Source organism: Schistosoma mansoni (assembly GCF_000237925.1).
Source record: "Schistosoma mansoni, WGS project CABG00000000 data, supercontig 0230, strain Puerto Rico, whole genome shotgun sequence".
Classification (NCBI taxonomy): domain Eukaryota; kingdom Metazoa; phylum Platyhelminthes; class Trematoda; order Strigeidida; family Schistosomatidae; genus Schistosoma; species Schistosoma mansoni.
The window spans coordinates 257,601-278,485 of NW_017386096.1; the positions used below are offsets into that span (position 1 = coordinate 257,601).

The 20,885-nt window shown below is 36.1% G+C and overlaps 1 protein-coding gene across 1 annotated transcript in view; it reads left to right on the top strand.

Moving 5' to 3' along the window:
• Smp_199210 (plasma membrane calcium-transporting atpase,putative) overlaps positions 1 to 18,688 on the top strand; it is a gene marked incomplete at its 3' end in the record, with an annotated part of 132,983 nt that extends 114,295 nt beyond the window's left edge. The window contains exons 10-13 of the mRNA XM_018791499.1: positions 4,077 to 4,219; positions 5,885 to 6,261; positions 15,622 to 15,942; positions 18,461 to 18,688. Of these exons, the coding sequence (XP_018647329.1) occupies positions 4,077 to 4,219; positions 5,885 to 6,261; positions 15,622 to 15,942; positions 18,461 to 18,688 (1,069 nt within the window). The remainder of the gene's footprint in view (positions 1 to 4,076; positions 4,220 to 5,884; positions 6,262 to 15,621; positions 15,943 to 18,460) is intronic.
• Between the last annotated feature and the right edge of the window lie 2,197 nt (positions 18,689 to 20,885).

A 20,885-nucleotide genomic window follows, 5' to 3' on the forward strand; every position in this document is an offset into this window, starting at 1 on the left:
TGACTGAATTCCTTGATATCTAATCCATCGGGTGATTAGTTGAGGTAGTTTTTTGGAAGCTGTTCAGTTAGAATTTGGAGAAAGACCCTAACTAGATGTTTCTAGACGTTTCTAGCAAAACTCGTACTGAATGCTGGTTGGATAAGATACATCTCAGTGTTTTCGGAGACTTTTATTGGTTGTTTTTTCGAGGTGTTTCCTGGATCTCCCTAACAGCGACATGAGTTACACTTTTTCGCCATCATAGTAACCAGATTGATTGTCATAAAAAACGAGATACTGTTTTCCAACGAACGAGCTGGTCAATGTATAATTAATCCTTCTCAGTTGACGAGTCTTAGGGAAATAAACATATAATCTGTGTGTTACGTTGCCAGTCTTTATCGATAATCAATATTACTGTTACTTGAATTGATAAAAAAAAAGTTAGAACTTGTCTGTTCTCAATGATCCAGATACCTGAAGGTCTGAGGTTCGATCCGTGGTAGGTCAATGAACGCTTAGTGCTAATGAGTTCAGTGGTAAATAGTTTTCAGTGAATGTCTAGCTAAGATCAGTGTTCTATGGTGTAAACTACAATATTTGAGAGTAAATAATCGACCAACTACATTTGGACAAACTGCTTCAACTCAATTATTCGACGACAGTATATTATTAGGACAAGCTTAAAACAACTGCGTCCAATTTCCATCCAGTTCTTAGTCATTCAGAATAAAGTCTTTGGAATTGGATAGCTTGCTGAGAAGAAAACTTGTAATATTACAAAGCGTAAATTGATTTTACATAAATGACAAATATATTAATATCTTCAGATTACTCTGTCTGTAAAGCTGAGAAAAACAACTCATTAATCCGTTCTTGTATATAAAGATTGTCCATATACTCGAACTTTTAAAAGAGCCCAAACAGATTTGTAGGGGTCCGTATATTAGTCCTAATCGGAGTTAGGCATTAAAGGTAAGGATTAAGGGTTTAGAGTTAGGATTTAGCGATATAGCCACATAAGTTTTGATTCACCTGTTATATGCAATTTTAGAAGACATAATTAGGGATTTGGTATATTTAACAGTATCATTGTAAGCATCTTGAGCAATTTACAAAAGTTTGATCAGTCTTAGATCATGTGCATCCTGCGCGAATTTCCTCTATTTAGCCATCATTTCACAAGTCCATAAACGATAGATAGAATATGGTTAAGTAGATAACGGGTAAAGTACTGGGTCCGAATCCCTTAGTGAATGTCAACTCTGTTATCCAAGTACATCCAGCTAATGAACCCAAAAATGGATCAAACATGCTTCCTGGACTCCACTACTAACTACAGTTTATCTATTCCATATAAAAAAATATTTTAAAGTATTTCTACTGTTCGTCATATTTGACCGACTAAAAGTCTAAATGTTAAGTTTCCATTTTGATTATCTCATTTTTATTCGATACTTGAAATCATGAGTCAATTGAAGTTAGACCACCACCATGGAAAACCTGCAAGCACTAGATAGCCGTCTCGTCCTATTGTGGGACTACTCAGCAGTGCGCATCCACGACCTCGTCTCGCGAGATTTGAACTCAGGACCTATCAGTCTCGTGCGCGAGCGCTTAACCTCCGGATCACTGAGCCGGCCGACATCCAACGGTGTTAATGTCTAACATCAACCAATCCACGAAGTTTGAGCAACCGTCCAGCAATTGTCTTCAATGAGTTGATATCTCACAACAGACGTTGTTTGAACTCCACTTCTCATATATCTTGAAATCAGTCACTAGTTGGCATATGATTATAATCAGAAGGGGTTTTGAGGAGATTGTGGTTAAGTGCTCCTGTGCGAGACTGATAAGTCTTAGGTTCGAATCTCGCGGCGGCGAGATCGTGAATGCGCACTTGTGAGGAGTCCCACGATAAGACAAATCGGCCATCCAAAGCTTCCAGGTTTTCCATGGTGGTTTAGGTTCAATTGACTCATGATTTCAACTATGAAAAATACCGAAATCTTCACAAAACCCCCTATCTGATAAAAGTCTAAATGTCAAGTTCCCATTTTTGATTACCTCATCTTTATCCAATAATTTAATCAATATTTTCTGTTAAGAAAAATCTTATTTCACGCGAATAATTCAACTTTCAATCTTTATAAATTCACTAAAATGTCAATGAATATAAAGTTCCTTCGGATGGAATAATCGTTTGTTTTTTTTGGTGGATAAAATAAACATTTCATCTATTCAGTCGCTCACTGAACACCCACATGCACAAACGTATAAAATCAATATGGTTAACATCAATTATTCCTGTTTCCATTACTTTATTCATACAATAGGACCTTCTTCATTTCTACATAACACACACACACACTTACATACATACATTATTTGAACAGAAAGAATGCAATAAACTGCTTGCCTTAAATATCCATGTAATATTAAATATTATTCGTATCACCCTAACATTAAACTTACCCCTTTTGTGTCTATCACTTAAACATTCTTATGTAATTATAAATGAATAAAGTTGACCAAATCTTTTTTCTCTCTTGTCAGTCTATTGGAATTGATTGATTAGGTGTATAGTGCAATTTTGATTTTTGTGTATACCTACCTTGTGTGTACCTTTTTCTACTGTTTAAATAGATAGTGTATATAATAAAAATGACTATGGCATATTTTGATAAATCTATGCTAAAAGACATTTTTGTGTGCTTGTGTCTTGGGTTTTTTTCCTTTTTCTCTCTTAAAACAATGATTTCTTTCATAGTTGAAAGCATGAGTCAATGAAAGCCAGGCCACCAGGGAAAACCTGGAAGCGAGGTCGTGGATGCGTACTGCTGAGGAGTCCTACAATAGGACGAAACGGCCGTCCAGTGCTTGCAGGTTTTCCATGGTGGTGGTCTAGCTTCAATTGACTCACGCTTTCAACTATAAAAATACTAAATCTCCACAAAAAACCCCTTCTGATAATTGCTTTGTTTGTTTGCACCATTATTTTAGGTTTCCTTTTTTATAACATGGAAATGGATTGTTCTTTGATCATTTATCTGGTTTATTTTTACCGTTTGCCAATCTGTTGAAACTGAGTAACAATAGTTGGTAAATAAGAAATTCATTGGGTTGTACCATTGGATACTTGCCAAGTGGTTGTAATATTTGACCATGCACTATGAGACCTAAAGATCCTGATTCCGATTTCTTGTAAGGTCGAGGGTACCCAGTGCTTAAGAGTCCTATATTAAGAAGAAACAGTTGTCTGATTGTCCTTGGTTTCCAATGGTACTCCAATGGACATCAATGAGTAGGGAATACAAACGATGGATTAAAGCAATCTCCCTAGAGCCAACTTACGTCACCTATGGCAAAGACAAGATATCCGTCTATCAATTAAGAAACGAGTATACTTCGCAGCAGTTCGTTCTGTTCTACTTAACGGCTGTGAAACATGGCCATTAAGAGTAGAAGATACTCGAAAGTTACTAGTATTTGACCACAGATGCCTTAGAAATATTGCTCGCATCTACTGAGATCACCGGGTAAGTAATAGTGAGGTTAGTCATAGTTTATTAGGGAATGATGGTAAATCAGTTGATGAGGTGATGAATCTTCATCGACTGAGATGGTTGGGCGACGTGTTACGTGTGCCTGAACACCGATTACCACGACGCGCTATGTTGACTAGTATTGTGGATGGTTGGAAGAGAGTTAAGGGCGGCCAAACAAAAACGTGGCATCAGTTCTTCAAGTCACTAACTTATGGTGTGAGCCATGTTGTAGCTGACTGACTGATTGACTGACCTTTCAACTACTGTCTTGAATTTTTATTTGTTCTTAATATCAGGTTTCTCATTATTGAACATTAATACATCCTTCAAACTTCCTTAGAAACGCATAACTGTGATTGAGTCCTGTTTATTAAAATAGGACAAAACCCACTCTAGATTTTGACACTAATCACAGTCCATCTGTAGATATCCACTTGCCTGTAATTCTTATTGGTTTCTTAATATAATTGAGTTATCTATCTTACCTTCCTTAAAATAACTAACTATTCATGTAAATTATCTTCTTATAACCCTTCAACCCAAAAGTTGTTCATGGATGATGGATGAACAAAATAGACCAAGACCATTCAGTTTACAAGATCAAGAACGTTTAACTGAAGCAGTAATTGAACCGATGGCAGGTGAAGGTCTTCGAACTATTGGTATAGCTTATAAAAAAATTACAATAGGTAAGCACTCTCTTGCCTCTTATGTGTGTGTGTTTCAGTATTCCGACACGTATATTGTTCTTGTTCGTTAGTTTTTGAGAAAACTTAAATATAAAAAGAAACTGGTCATATTTTTCAGAACGTCATCCTATCTTATATCCTTCGGATTTTACTGAATTGATTTGCATATTTTCCCATTGACAACATAATAAATTATTGAATGGAATTTTTTTCGGATCATTTAATTAATAAAGATCTGAATGGAAATTGATATTCGAAAATGATTTGTCTCATTGAATCATTGCCTAAAATGGTATAATTTAGCTACTTCCTATAAGTTATTCCTTTTATGAGATGGTAAGTTTGATACATTCAATCATTTGTAAACAATATAGATTCAGGGATATGCTCATCGGTTCAAGTTGTCACACTAACGCGAAGTTATTAAGACAAATACTGGAGTACTGAAAGTAGTGATAGTGATCGATAGCGTTCGATCAGCACTAAGAAGGACTTGACACGCATAACATTGATCATCACCCAGTGATCAATCAATTGTGAAGTAGTGATAGTATTAGTAGTAGCAGTAGGAAAGATTGTGGTGTATACTACTTATGTGGGTAAATATAAGTAGTATGTAACACCAATTGGAAGTGGATTGCCTGAGCGCACAAGATTGAGAAGATTGAAATGAAGCGATGAGAGAAAGCTAAAAGCAATCAAATTAACAACAGGAATAAAGGAACGATGAATTTTGTAAGAGACAACTGATAGAAGATGTGCAAATGATGTATTTAATGTATGGTTTTCATATTTTACGAAGGCATTTTGTAATCTTGCACTGAATAGTAAATTGGTTATCTCCACTAAGTCTTCATTCATTACAGTAGTAGTAGGAAACATTCGGCATAGTCAAAATGATTCGAGAAGGTAGAATAAATTTTAAAAATGAAAAGTTTGAGACAACGTTAAAAAAGAATGAACCTACATCATTGTGATCAATTCTAACCCATGTCAATCAATGTCTCTATATATTGGCTACGATAATTACGCGGACACCTCAAATGTACCCGGTATGGACGAGAGTGAGAAGTGTCTGCTCTCCCTCTCGAAACGCTCTCACATGGTCACGCGTATACAACCACCGACAGGAAAGTCCTACTCATTGCATTCTCGCAACGGGGGTGTTGTCTACGTAATTGAGGGGACGAAAAGTGAATGTCCGGCGCTTTAACCGAGCTGATTGACACGTAGAATTCACCTAGGAAAACCTTGATTCCAAACCAACAGTGCATATGAGCTCCACGTTTTCGAAGGAACATATGGCGTATGAACATGTTGTTGGTCAATGGCCACCATGAGACTTCATCTCCTAACTTTTCTTCACTGCCTTATGATTTAGACCTGTAGATGAAAGGATCGAGCAGTGTCACCCTACGGAGACCATCTGCTTTGGTTTGGGCACCCAGGTAGTATTGTCGCCCTCACACAAATCGAATGATTTGTATGGTTCATATATGTTTGGTGCCTCCTTGTACCATCGTTTGTTTGCTTAAAAAAATAAATAACCCATTTATCTTCACCTGTCTACATGGCTTTTAGCTGTTTTTTCTCCTCCATTGTTATATATTTTTTTGTTAGTATTGACTCTTGTTTAATTATATTTGTCATCTATATTGAATGTAGCTACGAATTCCAAAAGTCCAAATGATATGATTGTACAAAGTGAACCAAATTGGGATGATGAAGAACACTTATTAGAAGGTCTTACTTTATTAGGTATTATTGGAATTGAAGATCCAGTTCGACCAGAAGTACCAGCTGCTATACGTCAATGTCAAAAAGCTGGTATTACTGTACGTATGGTAACTGGTGATAATGTAAATACAGCACGATCAATTGCAATGAAATGTGGTATTATACAACCAGGTGAAAATTTTCTTGTTATTGAAGGTAAAGAATTTAATCGACGTATTCGTGATAAAGCAACTGGTAAAGTTAGACAAGATTTATTTGATCAAGTATGGATTAATTTAAGAGTATTGGCTAGATCTTCACCTCAGGTGAGTTCTTTCTTTCAAGTATATGTCACGAAAATGTCTGAATTTATTGCTGTGAAACACGTCCCTTAAAAGTAGAAGATATTCGTAGGTTACGAGTATTCGGTCGTAGGCATATTCGAAGTGTTGTTCGTATATCTTGAAACCATCGAGTTAGAAATTCTGAAGCTAGATGCAGATTACTAGATAAGTGTGGTTAATCAATTAACGATTCGGTGAATCTTTATTAACTGAGATGATTAAGATATGTTTTACATTTGCTTATCCACTCACTACCTTGACGTCCAATCATGACTGATATAGAGTTGGCTGGAAAAAAATGGCGTCCAAATCAAACCATGGCATCAGTCCGTGAAGACATTAACCATTGGAATGAACTATGTAGGTAGGTGTAGATTACTTCTTTGTGGTTCCCATGATTAACATAACCAATAGCTATAAACTTCAAGTTATATTTCTCAAAATCGTTCTCAACAGCTCACATGCACTCACTCTTTGTCTTCACAACTTTCTGAATTCCTCACTAATGATTTTCGTTTTATTTTACCAATCCATATTTCCTCCTTGAATCGTATCTTCGATAATTAATCAATACTATTACCACGAATACTATTATACTGATATACTATACTGATATTTACCCTGACTATTTCATTTCATTGTGTTAATGTGGTATGACAACTTGAACTTATGTACATATGTACCTGGTTTTACATCGCTTTCGACTGACTGACTGACTGATGACTAAAGTGAATGTTGTCTTTTGATTTCACGTTCTCTAATGGCTGATAACGTTGTGCAGGGCGTTAATGAAATATTCGTAACTGTGAACAACCTATCACAGAGAGAATCCAATACCATTATATAATTGACATCTTACTGACAAGAATAGATTATTTTAATTGTTCAGTTATAATAATATCTTAAATATTAATCAGAGAGATGATTTTACCTCAATGCACACACACTCCATACTGTTATCCTTGTGGCTATGTATTAAAGTTAATGAATTTAGGTACCGATCATCGATGAATCACGGTTTGTTTGGAATCCCTCCCCCCGTGGGGGATTTGAAGTCTTGCATACATGTCTAGAAAATAGAGAATCGATTGTTTTAGGTATTACACCACTTAAATTTCAAATATTGAATTGTACTTTCAAATCTTTGTCCGTCTACTTCACTTTGGATGATAATGGCCAGGTAATGTTACAAACCAGGTGTGGCCCCCTAAGAAAACTACCTACTTCAGTTTGGGCATCTGAGCAGTATCACAGCCCTCACACAAATCAAATGAGATTTGTGTGGCGCATATATATCTGGTGCCTCCTTGCACCAGTATTTATGTGTTTAAATAAATTGGTATTGCGCCACTTAAATTTCAATTATTGAGTTGTACTTTCAAATCTTTGTCCGTCTACTTCACTTTGAATGATGATGTCCAGGTAATGTTACAAACCTCTATGTAATTAATGCATGGTTCAATGATGAGTGTATTGAGTTATATGACAAACAGGCATGAGTTTCACATTATCAATAATCAATGTGATAATCAATGCATTGAGATTGTGACTGGTAAGGTTTAAACATGTTTTAGTGGAACAGTTCTTACCAACTGGATTAGACGACTGTTGAGCTATATTGTCCTTCATTGGGCAACATTGCTTGAAAAGGTGAAACTGTAGCATTCAGCTTCCAGTCAGTTAGTCCTAGGTTCAAACCTGGTTCCATCTACTTCTATGTTGGGTAGCTGGATAGTATCACAAGCCCTCATACTTAGATTACGGTTCGGGCTTAAATTTACGAATGTGTACCTGATGAATTGCGAAAAAAAACCTTAGTTTCTAACAACTATTCATTCTCTGAGAGACTTGTAAATTTTCTCCATTTTTCAATGATACCACGATTGAGATCAGTCTGGGATGAATTCAATTTACAACTGAAACTGATCTCCATAAAATCACTTCAACTAAAAGTCCATCGTTCATATCCTTCAGTTGTATTTCTGATTTTTGTTTCAACCCTGACAATTTATCTTCTAATTGAAGAGTAGTAGTTGACTGAATTACAAAAGAATTTAGTAAAATTAAATCAAAACAGTTCACTTGACATACATTATTGTAAAATTCACTTTAAAATATATTGCGCATCCACGATCCCGCACATGGGATTCGGATCCTAGGCCTTCAGACTCTCTCACGAACACTTAACCTCTAGACCACTAAGCCAGCATACGACGATGTTAATGTCTAACTTCAACCAGTTCACGAAATTGTGCGACTATCTTCCACTCTCTAAGGTAGATACCTGCCTCTACTTGACATGGATTAACTTCACTGATCACAGCTTCTCACTAGAACTCCGAGTATCACCCCTTAAAGCCAGTCATTAGTGAGCACGTGGTAATTATCAGTTTGGAATTGTGGAAATGTTTTCTGTGTGTTTACTTCTTTAATAGTATTCTTTTTTTCCCTGAATGTAGTATGTCGTAGTACCGATAAGATTTCAATCCTGTGATATGTTTGTTATCAGTTGATACAACTAGTACAGCTGTTTCTCTGTGTGTGTGTGTTTGTCTGTTGATTTCTCTTGTGTTTGTGTTTGTGTATGTGTGCATAGCAACACGTATTCATAAATCAATGAATCATATTTCAGGATGACAGTTTGTTATCTATTAAATGAATAGGGAAAATATAGTAATATTCCTGTCCTATAAAACAAAACTAGATCATTGATATGTTCTGTTAAATTTGGTTTCTTATAGAAATGAGATAAGACATGAAAGGACTTACTTATTTACCTTAAGTTGTATATTCTTTCACAAGAAGGAAAAAGAAGGTAACGATGTATCTCCTATATGTGTATGGATGTGTGTGTGTGTGTATTATCTGTTGGTGCCTGTCAAGAGAATACAAGTTGTACATATTGATTAAGCTAAAAAAAAATGGGTCTAAATATGGATGTTAGTAATGAAACAAAGTTTATTCAACGTTAGCAAACTGATAAATACATCAGTAACCACATCATCATCATCGTCATGAATATTCTCAAAGACAGGCACGAAATTGTATTGAATAATTTTTTTGGGGGGTTGTGAAAACCTTTACATATCTGGGCAGCATCATCGATAAACACGATGGATCAGATGCAGATGTGAGGGCGCGGATCGGCAAAGCAAGAGCAGCATATTTACAACTGAAGAACATCTGGAACTCAAAACAATTGTCAACGAACACCAAGATCAGAATTTTCAATACAAATGTCAAGACAGTTCTACTGTATAAGGTAGAGACGTGGAGAACTACGAAAGCCATCATCCAGAAGATACAGGTGTTTATCAACAGTTGTCTACTCAAGATACTTCAGATCCGTTGGCCAGACACTATCAGCAACATTCTACTGTGGGAGAGAACAAACCAGATTCAAGCGGAGGAAGAAATCAGGTGGAAGCGCTGGAAGTGGATAGAACACACATTGAGGAAATCACCCAACTACGTCACAAGGCAAGCCCTCACATGAAATCCTGAAGGTCAAAGGAGAAGAGGAAGACCAAAGAACACATTACGCCGAGAAATAGAGACAGACATGAGAAGAATGAACAAAAATTGGATAGAATTAGAAAGGAAGGCCCAGGACAGAGTGGGTTGGAGAATGCTGGTCGGCGGCCTATTCTCCATTGGGAGTAACAGGCGTAAGTAAGTAACGAAATGAATTCCACGCAGTTTATGTGTAGAATAAAGAATCGAGTTGATCTGATTAAACTAACTATTCTAATCTAATTTTGTAATGGTTTGTTTCTCGATTATCATCCCTTTGTTGATATATTGACCTAATTTCGGTTAGTCTTAATTGGCGTGTATGCATCCTGTGCTGATTGTTTTGTAACAAGTTCATATAGAACAGATATGAGTCTCTTAATTCAATAGTCAAATAAACAACTCGTTAAACGTTTGAAACAGAAGGTACTGGGTTCGAATCCCAGAGTGAATATCAACTCTAGGATACAGGTACATCGAGCTGACGAGCCTTAAATAGAATAAATCGCGCATCATGGATTCTATTACTAACCACAATCTTTCTTTTCTATATCAAATAATTATTCACTATTTTTTGTTGTGTAAATAAATGATAATTCTTCCTCTTGCTCATTCACTCCCTCACATATACACCTCTGTTTGTCTCTTTCTTCCTTGGTTATCTGACTTTTTTTTCTTGTTTGTTTACCTTTGGCAGAACTTGTCATTTCAAATTATTGATTGTTAGGTAAATAAATAGTATATATTTATAATATCCCAATGAGTAGAAAAATTAGACTTCCTGACGTTTCGTCACTCAATGTAAGCCACTTCTTCAGAGAATAATTAACCAAATTCACATTAATCCAAGTTTAAATAGTACAACGGAACAATATTAGGTGCGATCAATCAAAAAACAGGTCTGAATAAATCAATGTTATGTCATTTCGGTCAAGGTGATTCATAAGCAACATGTATGTAAAGTTGTGTGTGTGTGTGTGTGTACGTATACACTGTTGATGATGAAAAATATGTGACCTTTATCATGACAAAGGATGGAGTTTAATTTGTAATGTAATGGTGTGAAATTGTAAATAATATCAGACTAGGTGACTAGGATAGATAGTCCAATTAAGATGTATGGTAAGGCCTTCTTTTATATTGAGAGCAGTAGGATTAAGCATTATTTGGAACACTTCAGTTACTTTCCTTTCTTTGTAATTGGAAAAGCGTTTTTGTAATATTTTGATGTTTTTGAAATCAATTTGATGATTGTTGAAAATGGCGTGAATCCAGATCTACTGGATTATGAGGAGGTTTCTTTGTTTACCTAATATGTTCTTTGGCATGGGTCAAGATTTCAGAAGATGACAAATATATTATCCCTTTATCACAATCTACCCAATGTTCAATTTATTCAAAATTATCAAATCAAAACTTGGTAATGTTACCTACATGAGTATGTGTTTGTGTAATGCACAAAGATACGATAATAAACATGATCTCGTAGCGAACATCTAACCCCCAACCGTTGCTGCTACCTTGACATGATGGTCGGGATTGCCTATCATGATGAAGTAATCGGGCTATACTGGCTGGAACAATCGTTCCTCAAGGTCCTACCATGCCAGGCAGGTCGGTTGAAGAGCGGTAAGACTAAAAGCAGCAAACCGAAGGTCCGAAGGCGAAGTCGTACTGCTGACTGTACAGAGGTGTGACGGTAGTAAGGTGTTTTCTTCAGACAACCAGCATAACAGCGATGCTGCCATCCCACAAGGAGGTGTGGGATTAGAAAAGGTCGACCCTAAAAATGCACACCTCGCCTTATCCCATGGATTTCCGTCTCCGGCGATAAGGTCCCAACAATTACGGAGCTAACACAAAAACTACCCACAAAAAGACCGTGCGTGACCGACCTCAAGCAATTGTCCCTTGGGCACTGCGGTCACGTTCTCAGGTCATTAAGACCACTTCTAATCCAATTTTCTTTTCAGGTACCTCTAGAAGAACCCTTCTACGGTATGGGCAACCGGGAAGTGATAACTGTCCTCATACCTCTAACAACACTCAAAACCACTGTATTCACTGGCTAAACACCTAACCATTAGAAACACTGAATCGATGTCTAATGATACAACATCGATTTCAATCAATTCCCAACATAATTGAGTGATAATCTACTAACTAAAATCCATCTGTACTGAATACAACCTACAAATTAAACCAATATTCACTATGCTCTTTTAACTAAATTTAGAATTTAATTCACTTAGTATTGTTTGTTTGAATCTTCCCATTGATGTTTAGGACTACAACTGATCAGTCTCTTATTCGCATATATGCACACTGTGCGTATTGCATAGATATGGCCTTAATTCATAAGCATTGTAAGCAAAGATAGATAGTGGCTAGCAGTGGAATCCAGTTTGACGCGTGTTTCGTTCTATTTGGGACTCGTCAGCTGGATGTACCTGTATCTCAGAGTTGATGTTCACCCTGGGACTCGAACCCAGTGCCTTTCGCTTATAATGCTTGTGAAGTAAGGCTATATCGAGGCAATACGCACAGTATGCACATGTGCCAATAAGACACTGACCAGTTGCAGTCCTAAAAACATCAATGGGAAGATTCAAACAAACAATACTAAGTGAATTCAAACTTCACCCCATTGCACAAGCAAGTGGCTATCAGAACTCAGTAGTTAAGTGGATAACACGATGGCGTTTGAAGCGAGGGTACTGGGTTCGAGTCCCAGAATGATCGTCAACTCTGAGATGTGGCATGTACATCCAGCTGAGGAGTCCCGAATAGGGCGAAACGCGCGTGAAAGTGGATTCCACTGCTAGCCACTATACATCTTTGCTTATAATTCAATTGTTTAAGCGGAATCTAAAACTTGAAACCTATTTCAGTCAATTACTGTAAACACGATAATTATATCTTCACATTGTATGTTTATGTGTTAAATATAACGATTACCTACCTACCCGAATTTATGTACACATATCTATGTGTGTGTACACACGCTTATTTGTTATCATCATAAATTTACTTATCGTTACGATCCATTCTGAAAACTGGATCAACAACAACAACTCAACGAACTGATATTTACATTGTAATACAACATTGTATTATTTACACATTTAAATGAATATAAACAGTTGAATAAACGAATACACAATGTATACTACTATAACACTTACCCTTTTGATTATTATTATAACTATTACCAATACTATTAACCATGGTGATTAAATGATAAGTAGGTAGATGTAACGGATTGATAAAATAGATACAATGATATTAATATCAGTCTAATTTTAAGACATACAAATTTCGGTTTTGAAAAAAATTTAAAAAAAAACACACAACTCATTATTTCAATCATTCATTGACATTCTACTTAAATCAGTAATATCATGTATGTGTATATAAATGGGTTTATATTTCAACACATTAGTATATACTACTAATATCATTACTGTATAAAATAAACATTTAGTTAGTAACTAAAATTAACAGGGTGGATGAAAAATGTACACTAATGTTTCTCATTGTTCTTTTTAAGGGTTCACACTTTATCTAGAATATATATATTGATTATGAACGAATTATATTCTCTCTTTTTTATCAGAAGGGGTTTTGTGGAGATTTCAGTATTTTCATAGTTGAAAGCGTGAGTCAATTGAAGCTAGACCACCATCGAAAACTTGGAAGCACTGGATGGCCGTTTCGTCCTAGTATGGGACTCCTCAGCAGTGCTCATCCACAATCCCGCACTCGCGAGATTCGAACCCAGAACTTACCAGTCTCACGCCAGAGCACTTAACTGATAGACCACTGAGCCAGCCGGCATCCAACGGTGTTAATGTCTAACTTCAAGTGACCCACGAAGTTGAGCAACCGTTCACCAATTGTCTTCAGTGAGTTCTCAACTCACAGCAGACGTGGTTTGAAATCTACTGGTCACTGCTTCTCACTAGAACTCCTGGATTTACTTCTCGAAGTCAGTCACTAGTGGGCATAAGATTATTATTATTATCAGTGCTTGCAGGTTTTCCATGATGGTCTAGCTTCAATTGACTCACGCTTTCAACTATATTCTCTCTATTAATCATTAATATTGAATCAAGTTGAAATGGTCCAACTAAATTTATCATTTAATTAATAAAAAAATGTCAGTCCATTAGTGAAACGCAAAGTAGAACCCGGAATATGGATATATCAGTTCAAGTTTCAAGGCGAATTCCAGTATAGTAGAGTTATTAATAGTATTCGTGGTGATAGAAATAATTAATCATCGAAGATACGATTCAAGGAGGAAATATGGATTAGTGAAACGAAATCAAAATAATTCACAAGGAATTCAGAAAATCGGGAAGATAAATAGTGAATGCATGTGAACTATTGAGAACGATTTTGAAAAATATAACTTAAAGTTTATAGCTATTGGTTATGTTAATCATGGGAACCACAAAGAAGTAATCTACACCTACCTACATGGTTCAGTCCAATGGTTAATTTCTTTATTGAACTGAAAAAAAAAAGTAGACAATTAAACTCTTATTACGAATTCGTTTCTGTCGTGTATTACTTCTAGTTAACCAAAACGAGAATGTAATTCACTTCTTCGCTTCCCACTTATTAGTTGCTTCCGATACATAATGGCAACACGCCAATTACAATATCTTACACAATGTAATTACAAGAAGAAAAAATAAAATGACAAATCCTGTCTCCAGAAGTATTTGAGATTTTGGTATCATAACTCTGTATAGTATTCACACTAAGTCAACATAAGGATTCAATTAGATAATAACATGAATCAACGGACTTTCGTTGAAAACCTTCAACATCGAACGACCATTTCATCCTAGCATGAGAATCCTCGTCAGTGCAAGTCCGTGACCCCGCAAGTGAGAACTGAACCAAAGACTATCGGTCTCGAGCTCGGACGCCTAACCCCTAGACTACTGAGTTGGGATCCAACTATGTTAATGTCTAACTTCAATCAATCCACGACCATCTCTGATTATCTTCGGTGGATAGCTCCCCCACACCCGATATGGTTTAACTCGACTGGTCATTTGTATGTCTGTTAGTGATGTGAGGTATGAATAGGATTAAGTCTATGGATATTTTGATAAATGGTCCATATTTAACCGACAGTTAGGCCTTCCTTTCTATTAAGTTCAGTGAAGTTTATAAATATGTGGACAGCTCCAGCCATTCACCTTTATGGTTGGAAAAACATTTGTTATTATTATGATTATCCGTAACTATGACTTCACCACCTTCCTCCATTCACCATGACTAGTCACTCACGTTACAAACCAAACTTAAACATTATTATATATTTTGCATTATTCCTCTTCATTCTAAGTTTTTCTATTTCGTTTCGAGCATTCAAATCAGTTTCAAAGTTTTTGAGAAGACCTTGGTTCGTAATAAGACTACTATTTGTAATTATAGACAGGTTTACATTTGGTTGATAAAATGTTTTCAAATAGGGTTGATATTGAACGATTGAACGTAATCAACATATGATCATTCTTGTTCTAAGCTTCTTGCTAGTCGGCACTCATCAGCAAGATATATCTGTAATTTCTAAGGAACTGACGCCCAGTGTGAAACTTTGAACTTATATGATTTAACTTCTCAATCGGAGACGTTATCAATTAGGCTAGTCGAATCATAGATCAAACCAATGATGGTAAATTTATTTGGATCCTACAAATTATTCGATTGTTCATAGTTTGTTTAACAATAAGTTATTGGTTATGAATACATTTTATTTTATTTTTAATCAGTTGTTGTTAATGAAAGATATATCTGTTTCTTTAATAGGATAAATACACATTAGTCAGTGGAATAATTAACAGTCGTGCAGCGCCATCACGTCAAGTAGTCGCTGTTACTGGTGATGGTACAAATGATGGTCCAGCATTGAAACGTGCAGATGTTGGTTTTGCAATGGGTATAGCTGGTACAGATGTAGCAAAAGAAGCATCTGATATTATATTGACAGATGATAATTTTTCAAGTATTGTTAAAGCTGTTATGTGGGGTCGTAATGTATATGATTCAATTACAAAATTTTTACAATTTCAATTAACTGTAAATTGTGTAGCAATTATTGTTGCATTCGCTGGAGCATGCTTTTTAGATGTAAGTTAAAGTTGTGACAGGGAATTTGATGCAGGACATCTGGTCTTACATACAAATGTTTAAACTGCAAACCCCTAGGCTGGTATTCAACCTTATACATATTTAACATCAATCAATTCATAACATTTCATGACCTTCCATTGTCTGTGATAGATAACTGTCTCATATCCGATATGGTTGAATTTCATTGGTCATGGCTTCTCACCAGAACCTCAAGAATTGGATCTTGAGGCATAGTTGTGAATAAACACTGCTAAGGAGTTTGATCCAGGGAAGAGACAGCTATTCAATGCTTCCTGGTTTTTACTAGTATTCAAGCTAAGATTAGTTTATGATTTGAACTACGAAAATTCTACAATCTTTACGAAACCCTATACTAATAATCTACCAATTATACTAAGATTCTAGATGGGCATTTAATATTAGTACTACTTACCTCTGCTACCATTTCAAAATGATCATGTTTCATAGATAAGAAATATAAGTGTTATATCTAGAGCTTTGGTTCTTACTATGCTGCGTACTACTAGTCTACTTGAACTATAGAACCCGCAACGTCGCAAGATAGAAGACAGAAGACTAGTAAGTAGGAACTTTTATTCCCCAAAACAGTGTCAAAATATAGTACAGAAATCTCATGTATTTATAGTTATTGGCTGAATGTAAATCATCATTTCGGTCAACCAATAGGCACATAGGGGTCATTCTTATCCATCCAATGGGGAAGCTACACGTCGACATTCTAGAATATTCCCGTAGCAGTGATTGGATGGAATATGTCCGGCTCTTTCTGGGCTTCTTAAGGCTTCCTAGAGTTTACCAACGAGCCGTCCTTACAATAAGCAATCTGTTTTCTTTCATTTAATATCAGTCCAATTCATTGTTTATGGCTTAAGTAACTCAACGTAAAGTACCTAATTTTTAGATTCTGTCTTGCTACTTTGATGAAACTTTCTTTTCCTCATATGTAAAGAAAAAACCATTTTTAAATACACTTCAAAGAATTACTACTAGGTGGTATGTATTGACTGGTCTTGTTTTCCGGTTTTATATTTAACCCCTACTCCATTAATTGATTTAAAATCAGTTAGTGGGACGACTTCAATTAATCTGAATAGTACAAATGTAACTGGAGTCTTATTTTTAATCCTACAACTAAGATATCTTGAAGAGTATATTAGTTGTTTTACGTAGAATAATTTTATGCTGTATAGTTCTAGGACTCCTTGAAGTTCAGGATACTGGAGCCCATGTGCACCATTGGTTTGGAATCAGGGTTTTTCAACTACCCTAGGTGGGTCTTCCGTATCCACCAACCCAGTTAAAGCGTTGGACATTCGCTTTTCGTCCTCCCAATCTCGTAAACAACACTCCCGCCACTGTGAGAAGGCAGTATATCAGTTTTTTTTACGTAGAATACTTTTATGCTGTATAGTTCTAGGACTCCTTGAAGTTCTGCTGTTGTACTTATAGCTTATTAAGGTAAAGTGATGATATCAATTAATGATGGTTTCAGTCAATTTTTGATTCAATCACAAATTGTTTCGTTTATACGAATATTCGTCAATGTTAAAACGAATGGTTTGACAGAAATTGAGTCCTAAGTATACAGAAGATATCATGTGTGGTAATTTATTTATTTAAGCACATAAATATTGGTACAAAAGGAGCACCAGATACATATGCGCCACATAAATCTCATTCGATTTGTGTGAAGGCTTTGATACTGCCCAGGTGCCAAAACTAAAGCAAGTGGTTTTCTTAAGGGGCCACACCTGGAGCCTTTGACCTAAAGATCTGATCCACAAGGCAGTGGAGCATCGTGAGGAGATGCAGTCCCATGGTAGCCGGTGACCAACAACTGATTCATACGACGTTTGTTCCTTCAGGATACTGGAGCCTATGTGCACCATTGTTTTGGAATGAGGGTTCATGCACTTGAAGATGAAAAATAAAACCACCTTGGTTTAATGTAAAGTATGGAGCCGAACCAATTGGGGAACGAGAAAGCTTCTTCAAGTTCATAATCCACACGTGAAAATATGGTTATTAATTAGTATTCAGAATCAGAATTATCGGTTAAAGCTAAGATCTTCATCATGAACTAACATCAGTTATAATACATAAACCTATCTCGATCTTAATCCCTAGCATAATTAACCATTCAAATATCGTTGACATCTTCAGATTGGCTAAAATGAGTTTAATCCTCAAGGTTGTTTGGTTATGTTATACTTCGCGCTCAACTCACTTTGTATTCTGTTGCTATTTTGTTGAGGAAGATAACAGATAACGCTTTATTATTAATTTCTATGCAGCTCAATGAATCTAGATTCACTAAAAAGGACGTTCTTTTTACTTATGAACATCTATTTCCCCAATTGTTCTGTTGTTTTGTCTGATTCTATATCTTTTTCAATCTATTATACTGATCTGTCTATTGTATATTCTTTTGTCCTTAATCCCTCTCCCTGTGTTCCCTGCCGCTTCCAAAAACTATTTGTAATCATCTATGTAGGATAGTCCATTGAAAGCTATACAAATGTTATGGGTCAATTTAATTATGGATACATTGGCTAGTTTAGCATTGGCTACAGAACAACCATCAGTGGAATTATTAGATCGTGCACCATATGGACGTACTCAACCATTGATCAGTAGACAAATGGCTAAAAATATCATAGGTCATTCATTATATCAATTGGGTGTTATATTTTTCTTATTATTTTATGGTAAGTCAATTTGATTGATCAAAAAATGAATGTATATTATTGTCCTTGAAAATCATATGATACTATTAGTTGATATAATTTGAAAGTCTGGTCTATTATTGATATACCAATGTGATCAGCTGATTTTTTGTTGTTGTCAACCAATCATTACTCTGTAGTATTGTACCATACTGATGCTCCTAACTATTCTAAGAAAGAATATTAGATGAGTCTAGACACATGCGTTCTTATATTCCGATGGAAGTTCTTAAAATCATTCTAGTATTTGTAAGTTTATATCTTGTTGATATTAAGGATCTTCAGTATATGTACTTAGATACAAGGCACACCCCAAGATACTAATCAGTTGCCTTAGACTAAAGTAGGTGAGTCAGATTTCGGACCTGGGACTCAGGTGCGAGTAGTCGATCTTACTAACCTTTAAACCATTGCTTCACTTCACCATCAAAAATCTACCTTCCGAGAGGGTAAATTTGCATTAGTTTTCAGATAAACTAGACATGTTCCAGGCTTTTACACGACCTGAACAGTACAGCTCAGTACTGTGATGCAACCATATAAGTACCAAGAATCCTGATAGACTTGGTGAATCCAACTTTATTGAAATACTTGTGTATGTTTGTGATTATTGTGGAAAGCGACTCAATTGCTATCTTAAATCTCATTGGTTCGAGCATAAATTACAATCCAGCAGGAAAAGTGCCACAGTCGTTTTAATATCAGCCATTGGCAATAACGATTTGTGAAGTTAGAAGTTGGTATTAAGACCACGGTCGAATAAGAGATTGAACATGTCTCTTTTCACACACACACACATATCAATCATATTTATGTTAAATGAATTGTGATGACTTCAATGTTATATGAATTTCTGATCCAAATCTGCTTTAACCTCAAAAGTGTTCTTGAAAAATGATCATCCTCTTGGCCGCACGTAACCAGAATTGATCATTTGTTTACTGATTCATCTGTTCATATTTCCTTTTAAATAACTGTTCACGATGGTGCTTAGCTACGCGTTTAACAATTAGACGCTTTGTAACTGCAACTTATACATCATCATCATCATCATCATGCTGTCGTTGCACATAGTCAAATGTGTTAACTGATGAATTTAAAATAAGATTTGTACCTGCATTACATTCGACCGAAAGGTCTGATCCACAAGGCAGTGGAGCATCGTGAGGAGATGCAGTCCCATGGTAGACGCTGACCAACGATTGATTCATACGCCATTTGTTCTTCAGGATACTTGAACCCACGTGCACCATTTTTTTGGAATGAGGATTTTCCAACTCCCCTAGGTGGACTTTCCGTGTCCACCAACCCGATTAAAGCGCCGGACATTCGCTTTCGTCCTCTCAGTCTCGTAAACAACAGTAATACCATTATGAGAAGATAGTGAGTAGGACTTCCCTGACACAGGCTATAAAGGTGTGGCCATGTGAGAGCATTTGGAGAGGGAGAGTGGACTCTCTCCACTCTCGGCCGTCCCAGGGCATTCGGGGGCTTCCAAATTTATTTCACTGGATTATACATTTTCAAACCCTAATCTTTCACATTAATGCTTATACTCTTACTACTTCTACCATTATGGGATTTGAATCGACAACTGCATCTCTGTGGTAATGTGATATGGCTATTCGAACTGATGTACATACGTACATACGTTGTATCTGACTGACTGACTGACTTTTTATTCTATTCATTCATTCTGTCTTCTCAAGTCATATCATCTTCGCCAAATACTTCCTACTTCTACTACCATCTACTACCTACCTACCTACCTAATAATAATAATCCGGCATTTTATCTCGATAATTTTATCTTGATGTAATGATTTGTCGTGTGATAAGCTCGAACCGATACATACATACACACACACACACTCCATATTCTACGTTACTTCTTAACGGATTCATTCTCAGAAGGGGTTTGGTGGAGATTTTGGTAATTTTATAGAGTTGAGATTATGACTCAATATGAGCTCTTGTGACATTATAACACAAAGGACTGATTTTACCGTAATATATTAGTAATATTGAGTACGCATGTTTCAGAGAGATCACCTCTGCATGGCCCACTCCTGGGCGACTAATTGACTGAAACGCTGTTGTTGTCCTTAGCTGTCACAGAGATCGTCGATCTCGTCAATCTTCAGTAACCCAACTGCCCAATGATACTGAAAAGTGACAGAGACCCTGAAATTTC